General features: G+C 42.0%; 2 protein-coding genes across 2 annotated transcripts in view; both read right to left on the reverse strand.

Moving 5' to 3' along the window:
• Positions 1 to 123: 123 nt before the first annotated feature.
• On the reverse strand, positions 124 to 18,434 carry XK (X-linked Kx blood group antigen, Kell and VPS13A binding protein). Its single transcript, XM_054628197.2, has 3 exons — positions 17,435 to 18,434; positions 9,062 to 9,324; positions 124 to 4,038 (listed from the first exon to the last, which is right to left on the reverse strand). Exons 1-3 carry the CDS (start codon positions 17,932 to 17,934, stop codon positions 3,212 to 3,214), a joined length of 1,590 nt encoding a protein of 529 aa, XP_054484172.2. The 5' UTR covers positions 17,935 to 18,434; the 3' UTR covers positions 124 to 3,211.
• A 1,237-nt stretch (positions 18,435 to 19,671) lies between these two features.
• The window catches only part of LANCL3 (LanC like family member 3), a 37,715-nt gene continuing 31,208 nt past the window's right edge, over positions 19,672 to 26,178 (reverse strand). The window contains exon 5 of the mRNA XM_054628219.2: positions 19,672 to 26,028. Coding sequence (XP_054484194.1) covers positions 25,869 to 26,028 — 160 coding nt within the window. The 3' untranslated portion in view covers positions 19,672 to 25,868. The remainder of the gene's footprint in view (positions 26,029 to 26,178) is intronic.

The following is a 26,178-nucleotide window of genomic DNA, read 5'->3' on the forward strand; positions in this document are numbered from 1 at the left end:
TCAGGTCTTCTTGAAAACATTTCTGCGGCTGCGAGGTGACAGATGACAGTGTGCTCTGTTTCCTTTACTTTGGATTTCCTGAAATCAGCACACTAAGAACTGACACCAACACAACTTGAGGGATAGTTTCAACATTTTAATTGGTGCTGTTTTACAAGTATAAAAGAAAACCCATGTGTCAGATCTTGCATACTCTTATACACACAAATAACCCTTGCTGAGCCAACCTTTGTGCGACTCAGGACTACTCAAAAGAGTAGAGTTTTCAGCAGTAGCCCTAAACCCTTCCATGGAACACACAGGCCCCTCTAACATTCATGGAGGGGAGTAAAAGCACAGTGAACTTGCAGCAAGAGATCACTCATTCATACACAGACAGACCTTGTACTCATATTCTCATGTCTCCTGGCTTCTCCATGCAGCCACTGGATGTACTGACAACACCCTCCAGACTGTCATTATCTGGAGAAAAACTGCCTCTCCCAGCTTTACAGCACACTTCAGAAAAAGCAGCTGCTCCCTGCAAGCCCTGATCTGACAGAGCATCGTTGTGTCTCCCTCCTGCACCTTTCCACCAGCAGTGGCAGCACAGCTGGATAAACCACCCTGGGCCATGGTGACACCAGGCACTGCACAGGCAACAGCCCCTCGTGCTGGAGGAGTGCTTGAACTGTATTTGGTTATTCTGCACAACTAAGGCAAAACCATAGGACAGTAACAGAACCCATATAAACTATTTTTTTTCCTCTCATAACAGTGATTTCAATATTCATCTCCCTATGCATGCACTTCAGGAGACTGGTATAAAAATAAGTAGTAATATGACACACACTCTAAATATGCATATAGAGTCTTCTGTGAGGTTTAATGGTACTCACTGTGTATTCATCTTGGGCTCCTGGCTCTGTAACTCTCCTACATTTGCCTTCACTGTAGCACCAATCTGGCTGAGGTTTGTGAAGCTTTCACTGTTTCCAAATGGCACAATCACAACTGCACCACCACTTACAGTGTCCAAACTCTGCTCTAAGCTCTCTCTTTAGATATGAACTACTTCTACATATGAAGCTACTTTTAAAATTTTCCCCCAAAGACTAATGGTTCTGGACCTGGGTACATCTGTAAATAGGCAGCCACTGTAATTCCCTGATTATTGATATTGATGAGTGTCCAGCCATAAAGACAGATACTCAGTTTTGGATAAGAACACCAGAAAATTTGAGCCTGTGGGCTGAACTCCACAGGTTTGGAAGAAACCTTGCTCCTTTAACTCTCTACTGAAAAAGAAAAAGCATAATCTTTTACATCTAGAAAAGCACAGAGAAATCCTCTACTGTACTTTCACATACAAAGGTACAGAGAAACACTGTCGTGTCTTCAAGGAGTCACTTCACTATTCTATTCTCCTCTCCTCAGAGAAATTAGAATGGAGGTGTTTGGTGTCTTCCCCAGATATGAGGCACATTCCCATGGCAAAATCAGGCCAACAATCCCATTACCACCCACCAATAATTTAATGACATCTACATACACATACCATACACAGACACATATTTAGCAAAATGAAAACATAACTCCATAATAAAACTGAAATATGAAGACATTCATTTACACTGTAGAAAGGAAAAAAATAAAAGCAGGTTATGTCTTTGCAGCACTGCAGGTGACATATTTCATTAAAAATGACCCCAGACCTGAGTTTGAGACACTTCAAAAACAATTATGCTGATGTCATCCCTATTAAGAACTTCACATCCTGCCTGAGGACAAAATGGAGGCTAAGCTTGAAGCACTGGGAGATGCTTTGGTCATCAATTATTTGTTTCCATGAGCAGCCATAGTGTGTAACACTCAAAAGAAATGTTAGGAAGGTGCTAAGCAAACAAAGTGCAAAATGCTTTCACTTAATTTGTGAAAATACATATGGGTCTGTGTATTTTCACTAAATTCTTGTGTGTTCATCTGCTAAAGCTTTCTCAGAAACTTGCAAAATACATAAACACTTTTATTTGTGGTGATGTATTGCTGAGAACAAAAAGTTAATGACTTCCATTTTCTCTTTCAGACTTCAGTATCAGGGTTGTGATACTTCTGAGGTAACGAAGTCACAGGGTTTTGAATTAATGATATTAAACTAATCATAACAAATCACAGCTCAAAAAGAAGGAACCAGTGTCTTCTATCCAAGTACAAAAAGTCAATGAGCTGCCTACTTGGTGCACTACCAAACCCCTGATGATCAGGGTAGTGCTCAGCTCTCTAACTTCAGCCATCTAAAAGTCAGATGGACAGTCAGAACTAATTGTGAAGGCATCTGGTTAACACTGAGTAAAAGGTCTCCAGAGAGTGATTCCTATCACCTACATTTTGAGATGGGGCGAGTCACTCCCTGGATATGTGCACTGGAGAGCACCTACATGACTGGTACACACTGTCTGCCCAGCCTCTAGATATTTATACAAAGTGAACACCACCCTGACACCAGAACATCACAAAGTATTAAAGAAATAATAATGAAAGAAAAATGAGCTATTCCAGAACATCACAATTAATGTGTTAAATTTACTTCCCTTACTAACAAGCAGTAAACATGAAGGGTGAAACAGTGCAAAGCCCCTCTGTCCATCCTCAGTAACAGTCATATTTCTGTGTCAGTGCTGGCTAATTGGCTGTTTCATGGCAACCCAGACTACAGTGCATTGTGCAAGTCCAATTCTTCTACCACTGAGAGAAGTATTATCTAATTACACTGATTAGAGTGTAAAATAGTCTGCAATTTGATCAAAGCAGACCACAGCTACAGTCCATACATAGTCCAGGTCTAAGCTCTGTTTCCATGCTAGGGTGGCATGCCATAGGACATCCTATCTGAAATAAAAGTCATTGCCTTCCATCCTCAGACTTCCTGAGTCAGGTGAGCATCAGGACAGTTTCTGAATGATGTCTCCAATAATGACTTAAAATAAGCATGTGACAATAAACCTATGTGCAAAAAGGCTCTGAAATAGAAATCTACAAACAACGATTGCTGTCCGTACACAAACACAAATACTCATACACTGCTCTCCACAAAAACAGGCATGTCAGTCATCATGCAGTGCTACATCTGCAAGAAAGAAATCCTACCCACAAGACACAATGTCTAAGATGCACAATGCTCCCAGCAGGTGATCTGCCACCTTCCAAAGGCACCTACTTGCTTCCAGTTGTACTAGGCATTGGAAGAAACACTTTGATGAATATTCCTGTTTTGGGAATCTATTGTCTTGCTACTGCCCCGTGCTTCATCAGTATTTTCAGGAGATTTCATCATCACCTTGCCTGTCAGTAGAGTGGATTTGTGATGCTGGCAAATAAAGTAGAGAATCTTGAAACAGGACAGCAAAGCTTCAGTAATGCTGGAGGAGAAAAGTTTTTTGCACGGGTGGCAGAACTGGTAGAACACCAACATGAAGAAGATGCCCATGCAGTAACCTATCAGGAGCTGCAGGAACAACATTGGGGCACAGACATAGAGGTAGAAGTCTGTTCTGTAAACGTACCACATGAGCAGGAGGAAGGCGTTCTCCATCAGCCGCACGATGTAGTACACGGTCATGCGGTACCAGTTCTGGGATTTGCTGATCAGGTCGGGGTCGCTGAGCTCCACCTGCGCTGCCGACCAGCAGAACATGTTAATGCCAGCATACAGGAACGTGAGAAGGCACAGGACGATGGTAGTGCCCAACCTGCTCAATTCCTTCTCAATGTTCTCAGGAAACGGCGACTTGCTAAGCCAGAAGAGAATCCAGGGGTAGAGGAAGAAACCTAAGAAATTCAGTAGCACGACGAGGAAAACCCAGATTTGAAGGACTGAACCGAAAAGCACCAGCACCGTGACTCGTGTGGCGATCTCAAAGCTCCTCCACATGAATATGCAGAGGTAGGCGGCAGGTTTCACACGGACATTGTAATCGTCGTACTTTATCTTAATGGCCAGGATGTTGCAGCGTAGGGCGCCGTAAACGATCGACAGGAGAGAGAGCACCATAAAAATACCTACAAAGAGAAAAGACAAATCAGGACCTTCAGCTTAGCAGCAGGCATTGCATCAGGGGAGTGCAGGTGCAGTCATTGTCGCTGCACTCCTGGGGGTTCCCAGCAGGTGGAATGCCACGGGAGCCATTCCCAGCCCATACTTGAGTGAAGGAAATGAACTCTACCCCAGTCAAACCCAGCACATTACTCTTATCCCACCTCCTGTTTTGGTCACTGTTTGATATTTATTCAGGAAGCTGGTAAGAAAAAGAAGGCACTCAGCAGTCATAAGTGTCTGTCCCTACTCCCCTTGCTGTTCATACACAGGCTGTCCTTGGTAATTTCACAGCTCATTAATTACAGGATCCAACTTGCTCTCAAACTCCTACAGTACTCCACAAGGCACAGGGGTGCTGCTCCCTTCCCATACGGATGAAAAACTGCAAAATAGAAGCTGAAACTTTGGAGTAACTTGGACTTGCAGATAACTTGGTGCTTGTGAACTTCTGTGTCAAAGCAAATCACAAAAAAGGTATGGGATACAGCTCAAAATTGAAAGCTGAAGGAATTTAAACCCAGCACTGTCCCCATTATCTCTGGCTGTGTAGAGAGATATTTGCTCAGCTGCATGCACTGTGTTTTCCTATATATCAATTTTCTTTATACACCCATCTGTATCACGCATTTAAAAAAAAACACTCCTAATAAAAATGTCTTTAAATTCAGATCAATTTCCAGTACCTCCCACCTACCCAGAATCCCTGAAAGGAAGGTTTCACATTTAAATTATGCAGAAAGTGAAGGCAGAGACCAGATGTTACCTGGCACTGCAGGAGGGTGCCCTGTCTTGCCTTATTAAGTAGGTACAAATGTACATAAATACTGAACACAGAGAATAAACAAAGTGCTAACTGCCCACAGGTTTTTTGTATTTGCATGCACAATTATATAAATATTTATTCACAATTTTTACTAACATGCTGAATAGCTGATATTGCCTCAGATATAATAATTAGAGTTTGGAATTCCTAATTATGTCAATTACATTTGCAATGCTTAGCAACTAGTGCTTTCTGTAGCCTTCAATTAGTTTGTGTGCTAATATCCTACAAGTAAACTTTTGTATCCTATAAATAAACTGGATTTCCTGTTTTGGTATAGCTATAACCCTAAATTATCAGGGTTTGTGCTTTTTTTCTAACTATAAGTCACTAATTTCTAAGCAATCCTTTAGAAGAAACAAGTATATTTTAAGACCTCTAACAACTTTCTAAGATAATTTTCTCTATCATTTCAGCTAATCTCATTATGACCACAAACACCTCTGAATTACTTTGGAAAATAATTAAGTCTTTTATCTAATTTTCCAAGGCACTCAGTAAGGTGAAAAGCATTTATCATTTTATATGGTAATTTTGTACATGCCAGTTTGGTGGTGCAAATATTCTCTGGAAATGTTTGTGTTGAAATTGTTTGTAGGTAGTTTTTACATCTTTCTTACAGCACTGAATAATGTCTCTGATAATGACTTAAAATAACCATGTGACAATAAACCTATGTGCAAAAGACACATAGAGCTCAGAATTTTTAATTGTTATGTCTTGGAAAAACATCAGCTGAAAGCAGAAGAGCAGGTGAGTCCAGTCAAGAATATTGCTTAATGTCCTATGGCTTTTTACAAAATCTTTCCTGTAGTTTTGAGCTGTGAAAGAACATAAATTCCAGCAGCTCATGAAGCAAAAGAATGTTCTCAGAGTTAAAGGAACATAAAGAGGTACCCACTGGGGACTGAGTGCTGCTGTGCTGGAACTCTGCTAGCTTTCTGCTTTGACAAGCTGAAACATTGATCTTATTCCCCATTTTCACTTTAGGGAATCTATATTAATCTCAAACCTATCTTATAAACTCAAGCCTTTAAAAGAAGCATTTCTCCATTGATAGAAAATAAGTCATGCTGACTCTGGTTTAACACAGTAGTCCAGTCCTACTCCTTTCCTAAAAGCTCATCATTGCCACCAAACCTTCAGTTCAAACATAATTTATAACTCTGTAAGAAAGATGGTTTGAAGCAACCACAAAGGGAAATACCACAGGGTGACATTGTTGCTTTCACTCATCCTGAGCAGGCAAAGAAATGTAAATTTAAAAGGCAAAGTATTTTCCCCTGGAACATTTCCAAATCCTCCAACAGTCCTTATAAAGGTGGCATTTCTCTTCTTCCTTCCTCTTCCCAAATGGCTTTTTCTTACAAATCAGACGTGGACACCCACAGAGTCACCCAGGGAGGCACGGATTTGCTTTGTTGTGTTTTGTTATTACATCTGAAGTCCTTTCACAACCTGGTCCTTCCCACTTCAGAAACTGCTAAGACAGCAAATTCTGCTCTAGATGAGCTATCTCACAAGTACCACTGAAATCTATTATAGATACTATAGTTATATGTATACAAAATAGAACTAGGACTCAGATTAGGCTAATACATGTGGGTTTCCAATGTTGTATTACATCCAACACTTTTACACTTTCCATGATAAACAGTCACCAAAGCTTTATGTTACTCATCACTAACCCCAAGAGTTAGTCCTGCTTTTGCAGCTCTCTGGTTGTCTTGATCTTACATTCTTGGCAGACTGTGAAATGACAGTTTTGAAGAATGCCAGACACTGGAAAGACCCCAATAATCCATAAGAAAACATCCAGAGAAATAATGAATGCCATGAAATACACAAGAAATTTGCAGCATGGCTCTCTCTGGCTGACAAAGGGCTCAGCAAGGATGCATGCTCTTTTCAGAAGCGTTCAAGCCAACACTGGAAGCAATGAGGAGTTTCAAACAGATTTGAAAGGGACATGCCATGCCCCCAGCATGATGGTAAAACAGCTTCAGGTTCTCAGGTGATTATGGCCTCATTACCCCTGAACAAGCAGAATTAACACGGGATGCCAAGGGATGTAGGAATCCAGAAAAATAACAGATTGATGAGGAGACAAGACAAAACACATGGAAACCAAAATACAAGACAGTGATAATTATAACAGATGCAAATGGAAGAGAACCTGAAATTTGGAGGACCAGTGTCAAAGAACAGGGAAGCTGAAGACATCTGAGGTGTGGAATAAGAACTGGGCTGGCTGGCTGAAGAGATTGCAGAAGGTTTCAGTACATCAGCAGCTAAGATACACACAACAAGAATATGGCTAGGACTCTTGTTTTTCTGATGAACGAGCTCTAACAGACATTGACACCATTCCTAACACCTTTTTCTTTTCTTTGCATTTCTGTATTTTAGAATTACATCTGTATGGAGATGCTCCTGGGAAGCATGAAATAACTGTTGCATTTGCAAGTGGGTTTACCAAACTCTCTGGTGAGCCAGGTTATTTTTGGTCATTTCATCAAAGGAATGTCAGTTATCAGTTTGTGATTACAACTTATCTCAGCAGAGATAAGCTAGAAGCAATAGAGCATTACAAATGATTATTAAATATGCAATTCTCTGATCATCTAGAACAAACGACTTCTCTTTGGAAATCATGACCAGTAAGGTCAAAACTGGTAATAAAAGGACAGTAAAAAGATGACCTTTCTCAAGTAAATGCCATCTACAGCAAAGTGACTGGAGATTTTGCTAATTGCAGAGTTCAGCAAAGGATTCAATCACATTGTCTCCATCCCACATCACAAGTGCCATGGTTATTTGAAGGACCTACCTTAGTTATGAAGAACTCAGGGACTCAAAGGAATAATGTCTAACTCAGGAACTGGAAGGAGTAATGTCTTCCAAGAAACTACTGCTATGATGTTGTAGTTTTGGCTGGGGTAGGATTAATTTTTTTTCTAGTAGCTGATACAGTGCTGAATTTGGATGCAGTATGAGAATAATGTTGATAACACACTGTTTTAATTGTTGCTCAGCAGTGCTTTAAGTCAAGGACTTTTCAGTTTCCCATGCTCTGCCAGTGAAGAAGCACACAAGAAGCTGTGAAGAAGCACAGCCAGAACAGATGACCCAAACTACCCAGAAGGATATTCCATACCATTGGTATCATGCTCAGTGTATTAACTGGGGAGAGTTGTCTGGGAGGAGCCAATCGATGCTGGGGGATGGTTTGTGCATCACTTGTCCTTCTGGGCTTTATTTTTTTCCCTCTCTCCCTCACCCCTCTCTATCACCTTCATTACTACTACTATTATGATTATTTTTGTTATTGTTATTATTATTATTACTACTACTACTATTATATTTGACTTTATTTCAATTAGTAACTTGCACCTTAGCCTCAGCCACCCTAGCTGTGCAAAGATTCTCTCAGGGCCTTAGAGATACAAGAGCTATTTAGTGTTTCAGTGGAAATGCACCTTAAAGTTCAACAAAGGTGCCAAAGTCCTTTCTCACACTGAAAAGCTGTTTGTCCCATGATGGTTCTCCATTTAGCAGTGTACCAGAAAACCAAGAGCATATCATAGAAGCAAGATGCAGAGTGCCACAGTAAGACAGATGTGTCCTGGCAAGCCCATGTTGATGAAGGCTTAACACCTTGGGTCCAGAGATGAGATGAACACAGTTGCATAGCAGCTTACTGAGTCCTGCCTTTTCAGAGTCTGGCACAAGTAAAGATAGTTCATGTCCTCAGTTCATACTTAAAAATGCTTTCCTGAAAGTACATCTTCCCTAAGGCAGCATGACAAAACATGCTCTGCAGCGTACCCCAAGGAGTTTTCCAGAAAGTTTTGCTCAAAAAAACAAAATGGAACAGAGGCAGTTTTAAAAATTCTTCATGAAGACAGCTTGGTCCCTCCAGCTGCCTCCTCTCATGCCATGATGGTCACTTCATCAAATCAGTGTTTTTACAGCACCCAAGTGTGCTACAGAAGGTGTCATAGTCTAAAACATGACAATATAAACTTGAAAGCAACATCACCATCAAAAGCTATCAGGGAGATGAAACCCATTGCAGAATTCTTGGTTCTTGTGCAAGGCAGCTATAACTGACTGCCCTCCCACCCAAACACCAAAAAGGTCATAGCAACAGCTCCACCTACTTCTGGCCACCGTGACCTCCTGCTGCAGGACACAGATGTAGAGCTGGAGCGTGAGCTGGGGCGCTGAGCCGAGGAAGGCCTGGATGACAGAGGCCCTGCTGAAGGCAGACCTGTGTGTGCGCAGCTTGCCTTCAGCCTGTCCCACTTCCTTCTCTACTTCTTCTGAGTACCCATCCTTGGGCATCTGCCTCTTCTTTGTGATGCTGACATAGGGATCTTCAACTCTGCCAGCACGGAAGTAAATGTAAAGGGCTTCCACACACCTACAAGCAAACAAGTAGATAGAGTAACAGGGAAAAATGAAAGAATGAAAGGTCTCCCCACTTCCTGGTATTCTAAGCAGTCACATACTAAGTCCTAAGCCGTTTTTTCATAGAGCAAAGCCTGTAGGTTTTCTCCTCCTGGTGAACTTGGAATATGACAGATTTCATTCTTTAAAACAGGAATTACATGTTACTAGAGGGCAGGAACCTGGCAGTGCCCTTTGGGCTGCTTGTAGTACTCAGACTTGAGAGGAGGTTTAATTATTTTCTATGAGCTGCCCTTGCTCTCTGGTGTCCCATTAAAGTCCTTAAACTGCTCATCTACTACAAGGATGCCAAACCCAGGACCCAAATTGGAAGTGTGTTTCTTCAGCTACTCATGTCTTTTTCTTCTTGTTATTGATACATCTGTGACATGCTAATGAGACATGGCAATAAACCCACTTTTCATTTTTTGCCTTAAAACATCTGAAGAGAGAAGCTTGGGGTACAAGCAGGTGCACACATCTCCAAACTTTACCAAGCAATGGTTCAAAACACCAGTAACGTGCCAGATCAGTGAAAAGGAGCAGTTTTGAGCCTCACAACCCTTGAAGTCAACTTTTTTTTTTTTTTTTTAAGGCACAAGAATAGGAGCTTTAGTTCTTCAGTGTGCTTATGTTCACTGTACTGTTAAAGAAATATTAAATATAATCTGGCAAAAAAGATTCTAACTAAGAAGATGCAGTGTTTCCAGTTGCTGCAGCTCTTCATACTTTGAACACAGTGGGAGCCAAACCCTCTTGTTTATACAGGTCTAACTTACTGCCAGCTAACTCCCAAGGCACAAACTGGTGCCAGCACATACACTTCTACTCATAAATTTCATATTGTTACACTATTTGCTGCCTTCACCCACGCACAAAGATAAATCCATACATTTGGGAGAGAACAGAAAAGGCTGTCTCCAGAAAATGCTGCAGCAACAAGGACAATCTGGCTCCTGGAGTATAAAAGAAGATAACGGCCCCGGAGAGATATCTGCAAGGAAAGAACATCTTCCTCAACTTCCTTCCAATGATTGTTTTTTAACTGGCTAAAATTTTATGAAAACTAGTTCATAGTTTTCATTAAGTTTACTCATGAAGAGTTCTCTTCAAAGAGAACTGCTTGGGTGTGAAGGTATCAAGGGCAGGCTTGGGCATCAAGCAGGACCCAAAACCCACTGGGAAATACTCACCCCTGTCTAGGAAGTAATAACAAGCAAGAAACAGGTGAAATCACAAGATGAAGGGGAAGGGAGAAGAAAAAAAAATTACTTCTGTTTAATTTAATAAACTTTACTTCATTTTTTCCTCTAATTGGACCACTAGCAAGTTTCAAATGCTCTAGATGAAGAGCAGTTTTGGGATTGTATAGTACTATTCCTGATTCACTAGGCTTCAGCTATCACTATGACTAAAGCTATTCAAAATTCCTGCTGCTCTAGATGCTCCATTCACAGAGGTGACTTTCTGTCTTCCCCTGGTTAATCTTTTCACTCCCTGTCAATCTTGTTCCACATGAAAGAATCCACACAGCCAAAAAGAAAGTGTGAAAAATTAATAAGGCTCTGAGGCTTTATGAAGCCAGCAAAGATTCTGAAACCAACAAATCGATTTTGTTCCAAAAAGAAAGATCCCAGACCATTTTTGTCTCATTTAGTATTCACAGCCATGCATTCACCCTGAGCTGAGGGCAAGTCTGAGTATATTATGGAAAACTGGATCTCAGCATCAGGCTCTGAACTCTTGCTGTGTGTGATTAGAAGCAGATATAGTCTAGGGACCCATCTAAAAAAATATGTAGTGATCCCATTAAGGAGATCAGATTTATGAGACTACTGACAATAGCAAACGTTATAACCAACCAAAACCAGAGTTTTGGAGCAAGCATTTGATTTTATTTTTTTTATTAGTTGGGTATTAAGTAGCAGTATATTGTTTGTGATGGGGATTTTCTGACCATACAGAAAAGCAAACATAATGTGAAATGGTCTGATGAGCAAACCTTAGAGCTAAATGGGGCTTTTACCACTACGACAGAGTAATAAAAAATGCTATATGCAAGCATTCAGATTACATTGATAATGATGCCCATTTTCTCCCAGGCCCTGCCAGTCCCATGCAAGAGTGTTTCTGGAAGTCAAGCCTTCTGGGAAAAATAACAAATGCATTCAGGATTCCAGCTGGTGCCACTGCCCAAGCAACTGCTTCCAGCAGGAGCAGACTGGCAGCTGACACACTAAAAAGAACAAGCACCAATCTAAAAGTTTAAGGAATAGTGTGGGAGGGGCACAGGCATTTGAATGACCATGCAGATAAGAAGGGTGCCCAACTGTGATGAAGAATCAATGCAGACCATGTTCCTGTGTCAGACTGTGACTTTGCCTATGAAGCACATGCTGAGGGGTTGGGCATCTTGTCTTTAAATGAACTGCCTGGCTTGCTCTTTTTTAGCTTGAAATACAACTAAGAGACAAAGCAAGAAGGGGATTGCTTCATGGCAGCTTTCCCCCACAGTTAGAAGCTCCTGCAGCATGGTGAATTCCACAGAAGCCCTCACTGCTGCTCTGCTCCAGAGGGACAGGAGTGAGAGATTCCAACTTCTGCACAATCCATCTCCTGCAATGATGTTTAGGGCCACTGCAAGAGCCCTTCACACGGTGTCAAGAGCAGAAGGCAAGCAGCAGGCTGTGTCCTCTGCATGTAAGGCACTGCCAACCACAGCACTGGCTGTGCAGGAACTAAAATTGCTCTGAGAAAAAAAAGTCAGATGTACTTTCTAGAATGAAAGTTAAGAGGTAAGAAAAGGATGGCGCTGCTTTCTCCCATGCTGCCATATCTTGGCAGAAAGAAGAGCCATACTTTTCCAGGGATCCTGACAGTGCCCACAAAGAGTGATTCAGCCCCAACACATTTGTCTTCTACACAGTAAGTAGGAGGAATAATCCTACCCTTATATACTTGTTGAGAGTGAGCACCTCATTCCCTCTTTTATCATGGATGCGTGGGACTGGGACACAAGCAAAATAATGGTGGTGTGAAGAGGGAGAAGGCAATGAAAACAGGGAACTTTCCACACCCAACCAGCACTCCAAGAACAAATGGCTATTTGAGACCTATCCATACATATCTGCTGTAAATGTACAAGTAGATTTCTCTGATACATAATTTTCACTAATTCCTTCTCTTTAGAGAAGTATGCAAAAGACTTATCAGTCCTGCAGATTTACTCACCTGCATCAGGCAAAGATCTGCTCCTCACTCATTGTTCTACCTTTTACCTGCACTGACTTCCTGTTCACCTCACCATGGACATCTAACCCAGCTGCTCAAGAATAAAGGAAAGAAAGTAGCCTGAACAGAGTCTAGACACATTCTTCCCATCTGGAAAAGAGGGAAGCACATCAAGAGTTGTTAAGTTTAAAGCTAGGAGAATGTCCTACAGTGAGGTCTGCTGATAAAGCCCTACAAGGAAGGGAAGTTTTTAAACCTGTTCTATTTTGAACTTTTAAGCAGGTCACTAGCAAAGAGAGACTACTCACAAGGGACAAGGTAGGGACAAGGTTTCTGCACAATGTCACTGAAACAGTATCTGCACCATTAGAGCTTATTAGATTTCAAACTGCAGAATTAGATGCCCAAAACATGAATGATTGTAAAAAACATTGGGGGTTTTTTCTTTTTTTTTTTTTTTTTACTTCCTGCAGCTCACAGAATCAATCTTTGGCCATAACAGCAGCTCCTCTGGCAGTCCGATGCAAGCTTCCTCCTGCATCTGCTGCGTTGCTGTCTACATGGTACATGTAATTGTTTCTCCTTATGCCTTGAGAAACAAAGCCTGATCCCATTAAAAAAAAAAAAAAGTCTATTGTTTATATCCTTGTCCTATCATAACCTGAGGAAAACAGTCATTAGTGTTCTATATAGGGGGCCTGTTATATTTACTTGAGATTTGTTTTGCAGGAGTTCATCCTTCTGCTGACCCAGCCCTCCCCTGATTGCATCTCCTCACACAGAACAGGTTGGGCTCACACTGCACTAACAGAGCACCAGGGAACAGAGTTCCAAAGACACCTGCAGTCACAAAAACTTCCCTCTCCATGAAGCTGGTACCAGAAGGAAGCACTGCCAGGTTCACACCAGTTGGTTTTGATGATGCCAGTTCAGTAGAGCCTTCAGTAAATCAGGTGGGAGGAGTCCCTGCATCCAGCAGACTCACAGTCCCAGCATCACCAACATCCCCAGTGTGTCACTGTAAGCCCTGACTGGCCAAGTCAGTTTGTTGGAAATCTGCACTTCAGCTCTTGACCTTTTTGTTACTTGAAGAATTGAAAAGGGCAAGCAAGTTAACAGGGGGTTCTCTGGTGCCTATCATGAAGGGTAAGGACAAAAGGAGGCTCAGGGGGAACATTATTGCTCTCTACAACTCCTCAGGAGATTGTACTGAGGTGGGGAACAGTCTCTGCTCCCAAGATAACAAGAGACAGGACAAGAAGAAATGGTGTACAGTTGGTTCAGGGGAGGTTCAGGTGGATATTAGTAAAGATTTTTTCACTGAAAGGGCAGTCAGGCATTGGAATAAGCTGCCCAGGGAAGTGGTGTAATCACCATGCCTAGGAATGTTCAAAAGGCATGTGGTGTTCATGGACATGGTTTAGTGCTGCTGGGTTATCAGTTGGACTCAGTGATCCTAGAGGTCTTTTCCAACCTAAACAATTCCCTGATTCTCTGAGGGGTTATTTACACTTAGAAGAAATCCTTAAGTGTAGAGCAGTACACCAGCAAAATGACATCCAGTAATTATGTATTGGAATTGTAGCAGTGCTTAAAATCTCAAGGTGACTTTGGTGCTAAAAGTGCCACCCAAATGAAGGGAACAAAGAGACAGACCCTAGCACAGGAGCAGCCTGAGCAAAAAAGCTCCATCATGACCTTCCCTAGAGAAAAGACAAAAGTAATAAACCTCTCATTGATACTGGCTACTGTTTTAAGTAATTTTTTCTGTTATAATTTACTTAGTGTGGTAAAAGAATCTCCTTTTGCAAAAAAAAAAACCCAAAACCAAACCTACCTGAATAAATCTTTTAAGCATTCAGACAAGTGCATTAATAAGGAGTGGCATTGACCTGAAATGCTGCAGGAATCCCCATGATGCCCAGAAACCTGCAGTCCCTTTGTTCCAGCCAAGTCTCTGCAGAGCCTCTGGCATGCCTGCATCCTAAGGATCACAGCCAGGCCACTAAGGGGAATAGGAATTTTGCTCAACAAATTGCTCTGAATTTATAGAGAAACTCCTAGGGAGTGGGAGAAGAAATTAAAAAAGGGTACATGAACAGCACACCAAAAGTCCTCTCTGGGAAGAGGGATGCTACCTAATTTTAGTCCTTCCAGTGGCAGCAGCAGGACAGCGAGTGCCTCCCGAGCAGGTGGAGTGTGGGTGGTTGGGGAAGGTGGTGGCATGCAAGAAGGTTCTATGAGAGAAAGTACTTTTTTTCCATCACTCAGATGATTCAAAATAGGCTGAATCATTTGGCTTGCAAGGCTAAAAAGCCTCCTTCCCTGCCAAGATATTCCCAAACTATTCCTCAAACCTAAAGGAGTTTTTTTAAGGAAAAAAGGAAGGGAAAAAAAAAAGTCTAGATTTAAAGATGATGAATAAAAACTCACACAACACATATGGGCTGATGGTAAAGCAGTGCACTGATATCTGAGTATTTAAGGCTGAACAGAGAAATCCTGACTGTGGTGTATCAAACAGAGATAGTCAAAAAGTTGTTAAGTTTCTTGTAAAGCCCTCCAAAACTGCCAGCCCTCTGTTGCAGCATGTCATCACACACAGCCTCAAGGTGCTTAAACGTTTCATTCCCCTGCCACAGGCAGACAGAGCCTGGGGAGGCTCCACTGTCTGTGTCCTATTTCACCTAATTTGACCTAATTTGACCCAGCCCTCCCTAAGCAGCCCTGGGCTGTGCCAGGGACGCACAAGAGTCCCAGCAGGGAGGATGGAGCCGGGCTTCACACAAGGGAAGCAGATGACTGAGAGCAGCAGGATTCTCTGGAGCAAAGGTTTGCCTACAAGGATGGACTAAAATGCCTCCAAGGACAATGGTCCTTTTCAGCTTACAAAAAGTAAAAGCCACAGTGCAGTGTAGATACAACCAAAATACACTTTCCCTTCTAGCTATCACCCAAACCTTGTGTGTGTGTCAGTCCACACAGGGTAGGAAGCCTCTTGTACAAAGCAGGGAAAGGGAAGGTATTTTGTGTGCTGAAAACACAACAATATTTACAGTGCAGAGCTATATCTGACAGGAAGCAATCAGTTTCCTCATCTGACAGATATTGCAATCTTTAGCTGCAGGAAGGCAAGGAAGGAAAAAAATCCCAAACCCCAAAGCCCTTCACTGTCTGTGTCAGATCATTTTGACTTCCCAGACATTATGCTGTATCCTACAAACCAATACATTTCCCTAAAAGTAAAGAGAGCTTGGTTTGTATTAAACTTTTAATTTGTAGAGTCCTTCCAGCCTTTAGCAAAAAATATGTTTTTCAGGTAGTATGAATGTACTACTCTATTTAATTATTAATTATAATTCCAGTTATCCTGGGTTTAGAGAGAGGTCAACATACATCACTTTGTCATGCCTAAATGATGCCATGGGGACTATGGCATCATAGTCACTTGTGCTGTTGGCACAGCACATCCAGAACATCTCAAACCTCCTGGAAATGCTAAGTTTGTAAATCCCTGAGAAAGGAAAAAGTGCAGAGTCAGCAACACACTAGAGGAGAGGAGAGGGCTTTCATATGCTCACTGCTTTTACAGCAGTGGCTGCAGCTGGGAATTCACCAGAGAGCAGGAACTGCATTCTGCACAAGATAAGATTTGTGTTGTAAACTGAAAACTTGATGTTGAAAAAGAAACAGAAAGTCAAGTAATGCTTGGTGGTTGAGGTCAAAATATAAATGTATGTTTCTTTTGTATAATTGAAAAAAACAATCCTTCAATTTCTTCCTGTTGCTCCAATCTTTTGTCTGCTTCCTCACATATTCTGGCTTGACATTAGATTCTTTCCTCGTCTTACCTCAATAAATTGATTTAGAATAACAAAAGTCATGCACTTAATTTTTGATAGTTTCTTTCTCTTTGCTTCCTCTCTTATTTTCCAAAAAAGTGGAAGCAGTTTGGTCTTAGCTTTTAGAAAATCAGAGCTCTTTCAGAATTGTTAAGCCACAACTTCAACATCTTTACAATTTTAACAAAGTAAGCAAAACAGCATAGTTATAGAAGAAGTCAATGTTTTTGAAGTGTAAGATATTTTGTAACATCCAAACTGTTCACCTTTCCTTAGCGTGAACAAATCTTTCTTTTACACACTATTCAGGAATTTCAAAAAGTTGGTGATACTTCTCCAAGCCTCTACTACATACACACTGCATTTAATTCCCTTTCTTTTTAAATAAAAATTTTTAGTACAAATTTAAAATTAATGCCCTCCAGAAACATTTTGTCTTGGAGTTGCACACGGCTGTAACTTTTCATCTATTTTTTTTTTTCCCGACCGGTATTTTCAGTGAGACATTGAACTGAAACAGAAAAAAATCTCCAAAGCAATTTGGGGTGGGAATCTCCCGTTTGGAAGGCAAAGCCAGACTACAGCATCACTGATGTTCCAAGAGGTACGGATGGGACGGGTACTATCGTTGTGGAAGAAGGAGACTCGGTGGAAGAATCTCCCGTTCTCTCTTGGAAGTGATCTGAGAGCAAAGCGCTGTGCATGAGGCAGCAGCGGACAGACACAACCATCTGCAAGAAGCCCCAGGGACGCAAACCCAGCGCAGAGCGGGACGCGGAGGGGCTCTGGCGGCTCCCCGCGGCCCGGCAGGGCTGAGCCCCTTTCCCCGGGGTCAGGTTTGTGCCCGAGGCATTCCCAAGGGACTGTTCCTCCCGCAGCTACGGCAGGACGCGGGAGCGGCGGTGCAGAGCGGGAGCGGCCCCGCCCGCACCGCACCAAGGCCGGGGGGCTCCGGGCGCCCCCGGCTCGGCTCCGGCCCCGGCCCGCTGGAGGCGGCGCGGACTCACCGACCTGACGAGCGGCCCCAGCTGCAGCAGGTGCAGCAGCAGCACCAGCGGGCGGTCGCGGCTCACGTCGCGGTGGATGAAGACCAGGCTGAGCTGCACCAGCGCGCAAGGAAAGAGGGCGAAGAGCAGCGTCAGCGTCTGCCACATGCGGTCCCCCGTGTCGTGGTACCCCGCGCTCAGGCACAGCGCGGCCGCCGTCTCGGACATGAAGAGGACGAGGGAGATGAGGACGGAGCCCGGGAATTTCATCGCAGCGGCCGCCCAAGCCCGGCCCGCCCAGCCGCTGCCGCCGCCGCCGCGCACCGGGGCCCAGTCCCCGGCAGAGGGAGCGCCGCGCTCGCCGCTGGCCCGCGGCCTCTGCAGCCCGGGGCTGGATCCGGGCCGGGGCTCGATCCCGACCGCGCTTGGATCCTGCCCGGCGCTGGATCCTGGCCGGGGCTGCACCCTGGGTGGGCTGGGAGCGGGGGAAAGTTCCCCGGCGGTGCTCGGGGAGCTCCCCCTCATCTTGGCTCCTTCAGCCGTCACACACAGAGCTGAACTGAGGGGGTTGGTGGGAAGGGGCGAGCGGGTGCCCCTGAGGGCACTTGGTCAGGCTGGGGGTTCGCACAGCCACGGCATCGCTTGGGCTGGAGGAGAACCACACCATGGCACTGAGTGCCACGTCCAGGCTTTCTGAAGCACCTCCAGGGACAGTGACTCCACCACTTCCCTGGGCAGCCCGTTCCAATATCTAATCATCCTTTCTGTGAAGAGATTCCGCCTAATGTCCAACCTAAACCTCCCCGGTGCAGCTTAAGATCATGTCCTTTAGTCCTATCACTGTTTGCCTGTGAGAAGAGACTGACCCCACCTGGCTGCACTCTCCTGTCAGGGACTTGTGGAGAGTGATAAAATAGAGATCTGAAAGGAAGACACAAGGGCTTTCTTCCTTCTGTACCAGGAGGAACCCTGTGCAGAATTAAAGGCTGAGAGATGATTTAATTAATAAACAAACAAACCCCACAACTAAACCAAACAAAGGCAGAAAAGTGAGTGCAGGAGAGCCTCCCCTGACACACCCAGCTCAGAGTCCCTGATCAGGGCAGTGTGGCAGTGTCAGAGGTGCCCTTTTAGCTCTTTGCCAGGTGCCTCTCCTCTTGCTTGCCAGATCTTTTCCTTCAAAGGTTCTCTGGGCCACAGAACCCTGAGCCCTGCTGTGACACCAGCTGTAGACCTGCAGCATTTGCCTGCTGTCCCTGGGCCTTTCCCCCTCACCAGCAGGATCCTTTCTCCTTCACCACCTAAATTCTGGAGTCCTGGAGATACATACAGTCACCCCAGCAGTTATCTCCAATGCCTGCATGGATGAGCAGCACAAGGTGACAGCCTGAGGAGAAGGCAAGCCTTTGTAATTCTTCCATTAAATCCTGAACCTGAGCACCTGGCAAGAAACAAAACTGAGGTGCCAAGCCAGGTTGGCAGATGCTGCCTGTGTCCTGCACAGGAGTCTCCAGTCATCGCTTCTCTCCTCCTCTTGGTGCAGGTACCTGGTTGGTGCTCAGCTGGCTCTGGTGATAGATCTTTGCTCCTGCCTGTTCCCAGGTAGCTGCTGATCACCCTGTGGGGGTTACCTACACACCTGGGACCTACAGGAGCACAAGAGGAAGGCAAGACAAGAAGTCTGAGATATTATTAATGGGATAACACTACTGGCTACTTCTGCTTATCTGCTACTGTTCTTCAATGCAAGTTAGGGTGTCACCAGATTTACACAAAAAGTGACAATAAACACTTGGCCATTTCTTTAACTACTGCACTGGCAAATCTGTAGTCCCATTGCTCAGCTCAAGTTGAGGTAAGCTCATGATGATAAAGATGGAAACCTTGTTGTGGGCAGGCCAAGGTGAATTTAATGCTTGTATTCTTCACTGGGAATGGAGTGTCTTTCTGGAAAGGGAAGAGGCTATGGAAACTGAGATTTAAGCAGACTGACAATAAATACCTGAAAATAAATACCTACAGTGGGAAACTTCAATCTACAGGCCAAAAACAACCTGTCTTGTCTTATAGGAAACTACCATAAGGTGTTTTATCTAAGTGCTGTGTGCAGCCTGGATGATTTATCTCATTCTAAAATGATTTATTTTACTTTTGATAACCACTGAAAAGCTTTTGGAGCACTGAGTCATGACTATTCTGGAAGGAAGTGTTGCCAGCACTATGAAAGGTAAGTACAGAAATAAACAATCCAATGCAGAATCATACTGTTCAAGGTTGGACTTTTATTTAAGGCAAAATATAATCACAGCTTTAATATTCATAATATGGATATACACAGTTTGTTCTGCCACTATGAAGCTTAGTATTATCACTGCTTTTAAAAAGCTATAAAATCTAGTTTCTATCATAATCTACAATACAAAACTAATACAATAAACACATTCTGAAAGATCACAGTGTTTAAAATATTAGAAAAGCAGGGGCCCTGCTTTCAAACAATAAGGTGCATCTCTAAAGAATCAAATCAACCTTGATTCTACAGGCCTGTACCACATCATGGCTGTGAATGGCTGTAACACTGAGGAACCAATCTAGGGTGTGGCACATACTCAAGGAATGAACATCACACACTGGAATATACTGAATAATCAAGTGTCACCAACACAAACTAGACATTAAATAATGCCATTTAAGTTCCCTGTACTTTTTATTTGTATTGGTATTCACGTCTATTGCAGAGATCTCGAGATAAAATGTGTATAAATTGCCATCAAACAGGGCCCTGCATATGCAAACACCTGTGCTTTCCTCATACCATGCAGACAAGCCTTACTAATTCCATGGGACTCATGTGTAAAGGAAAGTTTGTAGGCCTGGGGTCTGGAATGACATAGTTTAACCCCTGTTTCACACATGTGGAAGGAGCTACCTTACATGCCTGGAATCAAGCAGAGGTTCACCACGGACATCAGCAGGTGGCCTATCAGGCTCTTAAAATGAGTGCAGAAGGCCAATTCAGTGGCAAAACCAGACCATTGTTAAAGGACATCCTTCTCTCTTGTGTGGTCATGGCAATGAAGACAGAAGCAGAGTTAAATTTCTGATCACACAGCCTTTCTCTTCTATATGATATAAAAATATATGTTGGACTAGAATCTGTTTTCTATTCCCTATAGGATATAATTGACTTAAGGACTTCTACATAGTCATCCAATGCTGTTGCTGGGTATCAATACACTTTAAAATCTCTTGTACTCAAATATCATTATACCACTTGGCAAAATAAGCTTTGAAATAATTTTCTGCCATTCTAATTGGTATTACTGTACTTGTCCTAAATGCCTCCATCTTCTGTTTGAGTCATGCCATGAACAAAGTCAAGGGACTCCCTTCTAAGCATTAAAATAAATATGGCCTTATGTATTTTCAAGCAGATTGCTATTAATAAATTTGTTTTTTGAGAGCATGATGTAGAATTTCCAATATACGAGGTGTAGGACCAATGGTGACAGTACAAATTAGCAAAGTTTAATATTCAAAGGCAAGATTGAGAGTTGGTGCTATTGGCTTCTTGAATGTATTTTTTTAATCTGCCTTATCATGGATAGTGCACATCACTTCTGTTCCATTAAAAGATAGGAGTAGGCAGTAGGTTCAGCTACAGGCAACTCCTTCACAGGCAAATGTTTTTTAACATTTGATGACTTTGCTATAATGGCAATGGAGTGCTGTTCAAGGCAGCTGAAACATGCACAGTGCTTACTGTACCACTACTGTGCAATTCCTTTGGAAAATGCCTGTTCACCTCCCTAAATTGCTGTATTGTTTTGTGGGCCCTGAGCAGTTTTGGCTTATGGCTTTGAAGTATGTTGTTCCCCTCATAGTGGGATTTTTGGTCATTTTCTTCTTTCTTTTCAATTTAGCTCTCTGCTGCTACTACTTAGTCTTAGAGATCTTTTTATGAACTGAAATATCTTCTCAGAGCATCCAGGCTGTGCTGCCAGCCAGCAATTGTTAATTCTTCAGAGCAAGATTACTCTTTGAAAATCAATCGGGCAATTTTAGTCCTGATATACTAATCTTCCTACAGATTAGAATATGCACTCATGCCAGTGAATATTCAAGGTATGTAGAAGATTACTGCACCTGAGATTTACTTGGCAGACCTCAGAGATCCAAAGAACAAGGATATAGTCTCAAAATGCATGCATACACTAAAATAGGTCACTGTTGGCATAAAACATGCAATATGTTGGTAGATGCTGTAACTGTATATGCAGAAAACTATATGAGTACAAAAACTTGATTGCTTATCAAAGTTTCCATTTGCACATATTGCCCCACCATGTTTCTGAATACAGCAGATACCTATGGTTCATTTTTTTTCCACAGTATTAAAAATACTGATCAGTATTCTTGTCATATTCTTTCCATGTCCATATATAATCAGTATTAGAACATCAAAGTGGCATTACTTAATTTGACAGAGTAGCAATAAAGGTGATCCCTTTCCTTGCATTCCCTTATGTATATTTCCCAGAACTACTTAAAAATGAATTTTGGAATGTTTAGCAATTTCACTTGGTTTCAGTTGTCCTGACAGAACTGAAACACTGAAGCATGGAGAAATGACCATGCTCCCTAGAAAGTCTCTGTTTTATTTAATGAAGTAAAACATCAGTGACAGTTGTTATACAAGATAATGATTTTTTCTTAGCAGGTGGGAAATGGCACAGCCAGAGAGAAGAGACCATCTGGGAGCATAAAATAATGTAATGCAAGTTAGTAGAACACCCTGCTTAAGCAAAATCAATCAATCTTATTTTCAAGAACAAAAGACCTGGGCTGCTTCTTCAACCTCTTCAAGTTATTCAAAGGTTGGGAAACAAAAGCAGGGAAATTGAAGGCAACAATGATGCAATCAAAGCAGATATTGAAAGCAGTGGCACAAAATAAACATGTTATTATGATGAGAAGTTGTGAGTAGCAATTGAAAATAAAGATATATTTGTTAGAACTGTACTGCTGATAAAACTTACAGCATCTGGTTCTATGAATCCTGAAATCAATAAATCTGGACACTACAGATCTAGCTCCCATCAAAATTATTCCCTGACAGTAATCTATGGATGGCGGGCTAAAAGTCATGAACAGTATATAGCTCCTTAAACTGATGTGTAATCTACAGCTTTACTCACAAATAGCACCACACAAACACAGGTACATCACAAATAAGCACCAATACCCACATAATGCATCCTCTTTGCTTTAACAGCATAATCAGAAATACTATTATATCACTTAAATTCCTATTACCTACACTTTAGAAACTAAACACAACCAAGGAACTAATGTGCAAACATGACGTAGTTACTGTGTTTTACACCCTGGAAGAGGCTTCTCCAATTTCCCACAACACAGTCTTTTGACAGCACCAGGGCAGAATCTGTTAATGTGTTCAGGAATACATTTTCCAGTCCATAAGGGCCCAGTTTGGGAGCAGGAGACAGCATTCCATGGAGAATGTCTAGCAAAGTTTCCAAGGTTGATTTCTTAAAGCAGGAAGAAGGGTACACAGAGGACCTTAATTTTTATTACACTGGAAAGTGCTGACAGCTCTACTCAGGTTGCTGTTCTGTCAATGTCTTAAAAGCAACAAATAAAGATTGCAACAGCACATTTGTAAAAGCATATATATTAGAGAGAAAAAAATCAGATAAGAAAATAAAGAAGGGAAAGCTGAAAAAACCCTGCTGATTTAATGAGCATTTTCCAAAGAGCCCTGGGGTGTATTTGCACTGTGTTCAGAAGCTGTGACTGCAGCACATCTAGAAGCCACCTTAACCCAGCCAGGTCAGGTATGAAAAGCCACAAATCTCTGAGAGTGAGCTCAAACTGCCATGTCTGATGAAAGAGATGAACAAGTATGTTCCAAGATTTTTACCAGATGCATCCCATCAGACTGGATGTTTGTGTGCTGCCCTTGCCAGAATCAGTGTTGAACTCACATAACCTGCAGAAATGTTTGGGACCTAGATTTCAAACACTGGGTGGTTCCATGGGTTTTCTCATTGTTGAATGGACTAACTCTTACTCAAATAACTGTTTTGTCTCTCCAAAACATGTGGCTTCATATACAGAGAATGGCTGTGGGGACAGGAGATCTGTTTTGAGTGTGCTGTTGCTCACAACATAGAAAAGATCAGAGTCTCCTCTGAATGTGAATTGGAAGAAATTCTACAGACAGAGACACACAGGAAAAAACACTAGAAAACTGACACTGAGCTCAATGTTTATTCCCTGGCATTTGTGAAGAATCACATTTAGAAGAAGTGGATAGGCCAAGTTTTACCTTCCTTAAACTTTTCTTTAAGAAGGCTCCAGTTATGAAATATAGGAGCCAAATGTGTTACAGGAACCAACTAGATAAAAAATCCTAATGGATTGGGATCTTCACTGCTGGCAGTTGCCTCTGCTCTGGTCTAACAGGAGCATTTCCACAGGGCTGGGCAGAGCACACTCCCATATCCACTGACTTTTTGATTCAGCCTCATGTGTACACCTTCCCTATGGAATTCATCCATCTGTGTGCACACATCTCACTGCTCAGAGTAACCAAGTAAGTGACATTAGTGGCTTTCTTAAAAGACCATATAGCCTTTTAACCTATGTGTTTTAATAAACACATAAGTATATTGAATTTTAACATTTCCATTCACTAAAAGATACCTAAATTCTTGACAAACTGATACAGAACTGCACTGCTTTATTCACCAGAGAACTATGGTTATTTCTAAGTAATTAATTAGAGCTGCATAGTGCAAGACAGAGTAACAGAAATCCTTATCTGCAGCTCATAATAATGTAAGCCATCTCATTAAAATAACAGTAGCAAGAGCAGGAAGGGATTATTATATTAAAATGTGGGAGGATTTCAAGACCCAGCTCCATCTTATAGCCTGATCAAAGCCCACTGAAATGAAATGGGAACTTTAATCCATTAGGCATTAAAAATAAAGAAATTGTAATCTCCTCCAGCTGAGAATGCAGGAAGAGGGACTGCATTGTTTGGCAGTGCATGTACAGCAGCTTTTTCTCTCCAACTTCAGTTTTTGAGATATTGGTCTTCCCGATTTGTCTTTATATATATTATTAATATATAAATAAAAATAAATAAACAGTAAATAGATTTTAAATACAGATATTAATTTTCTATTTTTTAGTACAAATCTAGGTTAGTGTTTTCTTTAGCTTTCAAGTACCATTTCATCATATCTACAATACATAGAAAACAGCATGTATTTGCAACTATACGTGCTAGTGCAACTAGTATTGAGCAGCCCATTTATTCCTATCTAAATTATTTTCTAGCTAAAAATCATTTGGGCATATACAATATCTTGCTAACTAGGAAAAAAAGCAATTTTGAGTTTTGTTATCAGGTTTTTTCTGAGGATCAGTATGCCACCCCATGACTGTATTCACTTTGCAGGGTTTGTAGTGAAGAATTCATCAAGGAAAATAGGTTTTCCATCATCTGAAAAACTTAGGGTACTGTTCAGAAATGCTGCTATAAGTAATTAATTTTTAAAGGAAGCTTTTGTATCACTGAACAATACTTATCTGGCAATGCTCTATCATGAAGAAAGCATCTGCCTACTGCATCTTTGCTACAGAACTTTTCCATCCAAGTCTTCTCCATGGCTCCACCCATCTACCATGTGACTGGGAAAATACAGACAAGACATGACACAGTTACAGTAGATCAGAAAGGAGACCAGCTCCTTGCCACAGACTGAGCTCTAGTAGGAAAGGTCCAATTCAGTGCTCATTTACACACACGAGACCCCACTTGCTGAAATGAACTGTGAAACTGCAGCCTGAACACTCAGCTATCTACAGAACTGCCATTATATGAGGACCAAAGAGCTCAAAGATACAGATTTTCCTAATATATGTTACTAAAACTAGCAGATGTGGTTTAGGGTAAAAAAGCCCCAGATTTTGCCTTTGTGCAGTGCAGTGACATGTCTACAACACCCTCCCCAGTTAGTGAATTGCTCCATGAATGGTTTTTGTGGGACTCTTTTTAAAATCTTTTAGGTGCATCACTGTTTCTTCTTTGCATGTCCCTGCAATTCTAGCTTGCCTTTTTTTCACCAAATTAAGTTTGATAATGCCCCTTTCTCTCTCACTTGAATAATTAGATAAATATCTACGACATCAGATTCAATCAGCTCCCCCATTTTTTTTCCCCACTGACCCATTTATTTTGACCACACACTTCCCCACCCCCCAAGCCCCAGTGTGTGTTGGATTTGATCTGACTCCCAGCTACGTTAAGGCTAACATTAGTGGTACCCCAGCTCGTTTTGTACATAGCCTGTCTGGAAAAGTAAGTGGAACTGCAGGTGCCCTCTCCCACTACCTCCAGGACTGGCCCTGGAGAACATCAGTCTTTAGACAAAGACACTGAAGAGAGGAAACTCGGCTTGGTTGGGTTGCAGCAAGTCAGTCAGGAAACACACAGTTCCTGAAAAACCTTCATACAGACTATATACACTTTCTAGTGCCCGGGAACCAGACTTAAATTCTTCTGTAAATAAGAACTCTGCAAACCTAAGAGAGAAAAAAAAGAGTTTGTTATTACTTTGTGTTCCTCTCAGTCTACATGTTTGGAAGCATCATTTTCATAACACTCAGTAATTTAAGAAAGTAGAATGATCAGTATTTAACCTTTTCTGCAAATTCTACACTATCCAATTTCCA

This window comes from Agelaius phoeniceus, chromosome 2 (genome assembly GCF_051311805.1).
Source record: "Agelaius phoeniceus isolate bAgePho1 chromosome 2, bAgePho1.hap1, whole genome shotgun sequence".
Lineage (NCBI taxonomy): Eukaryota > Metazoa > Chordata > Aves > Passeriformes > Icteridae > Agelaius > Agelaius phoeniceus.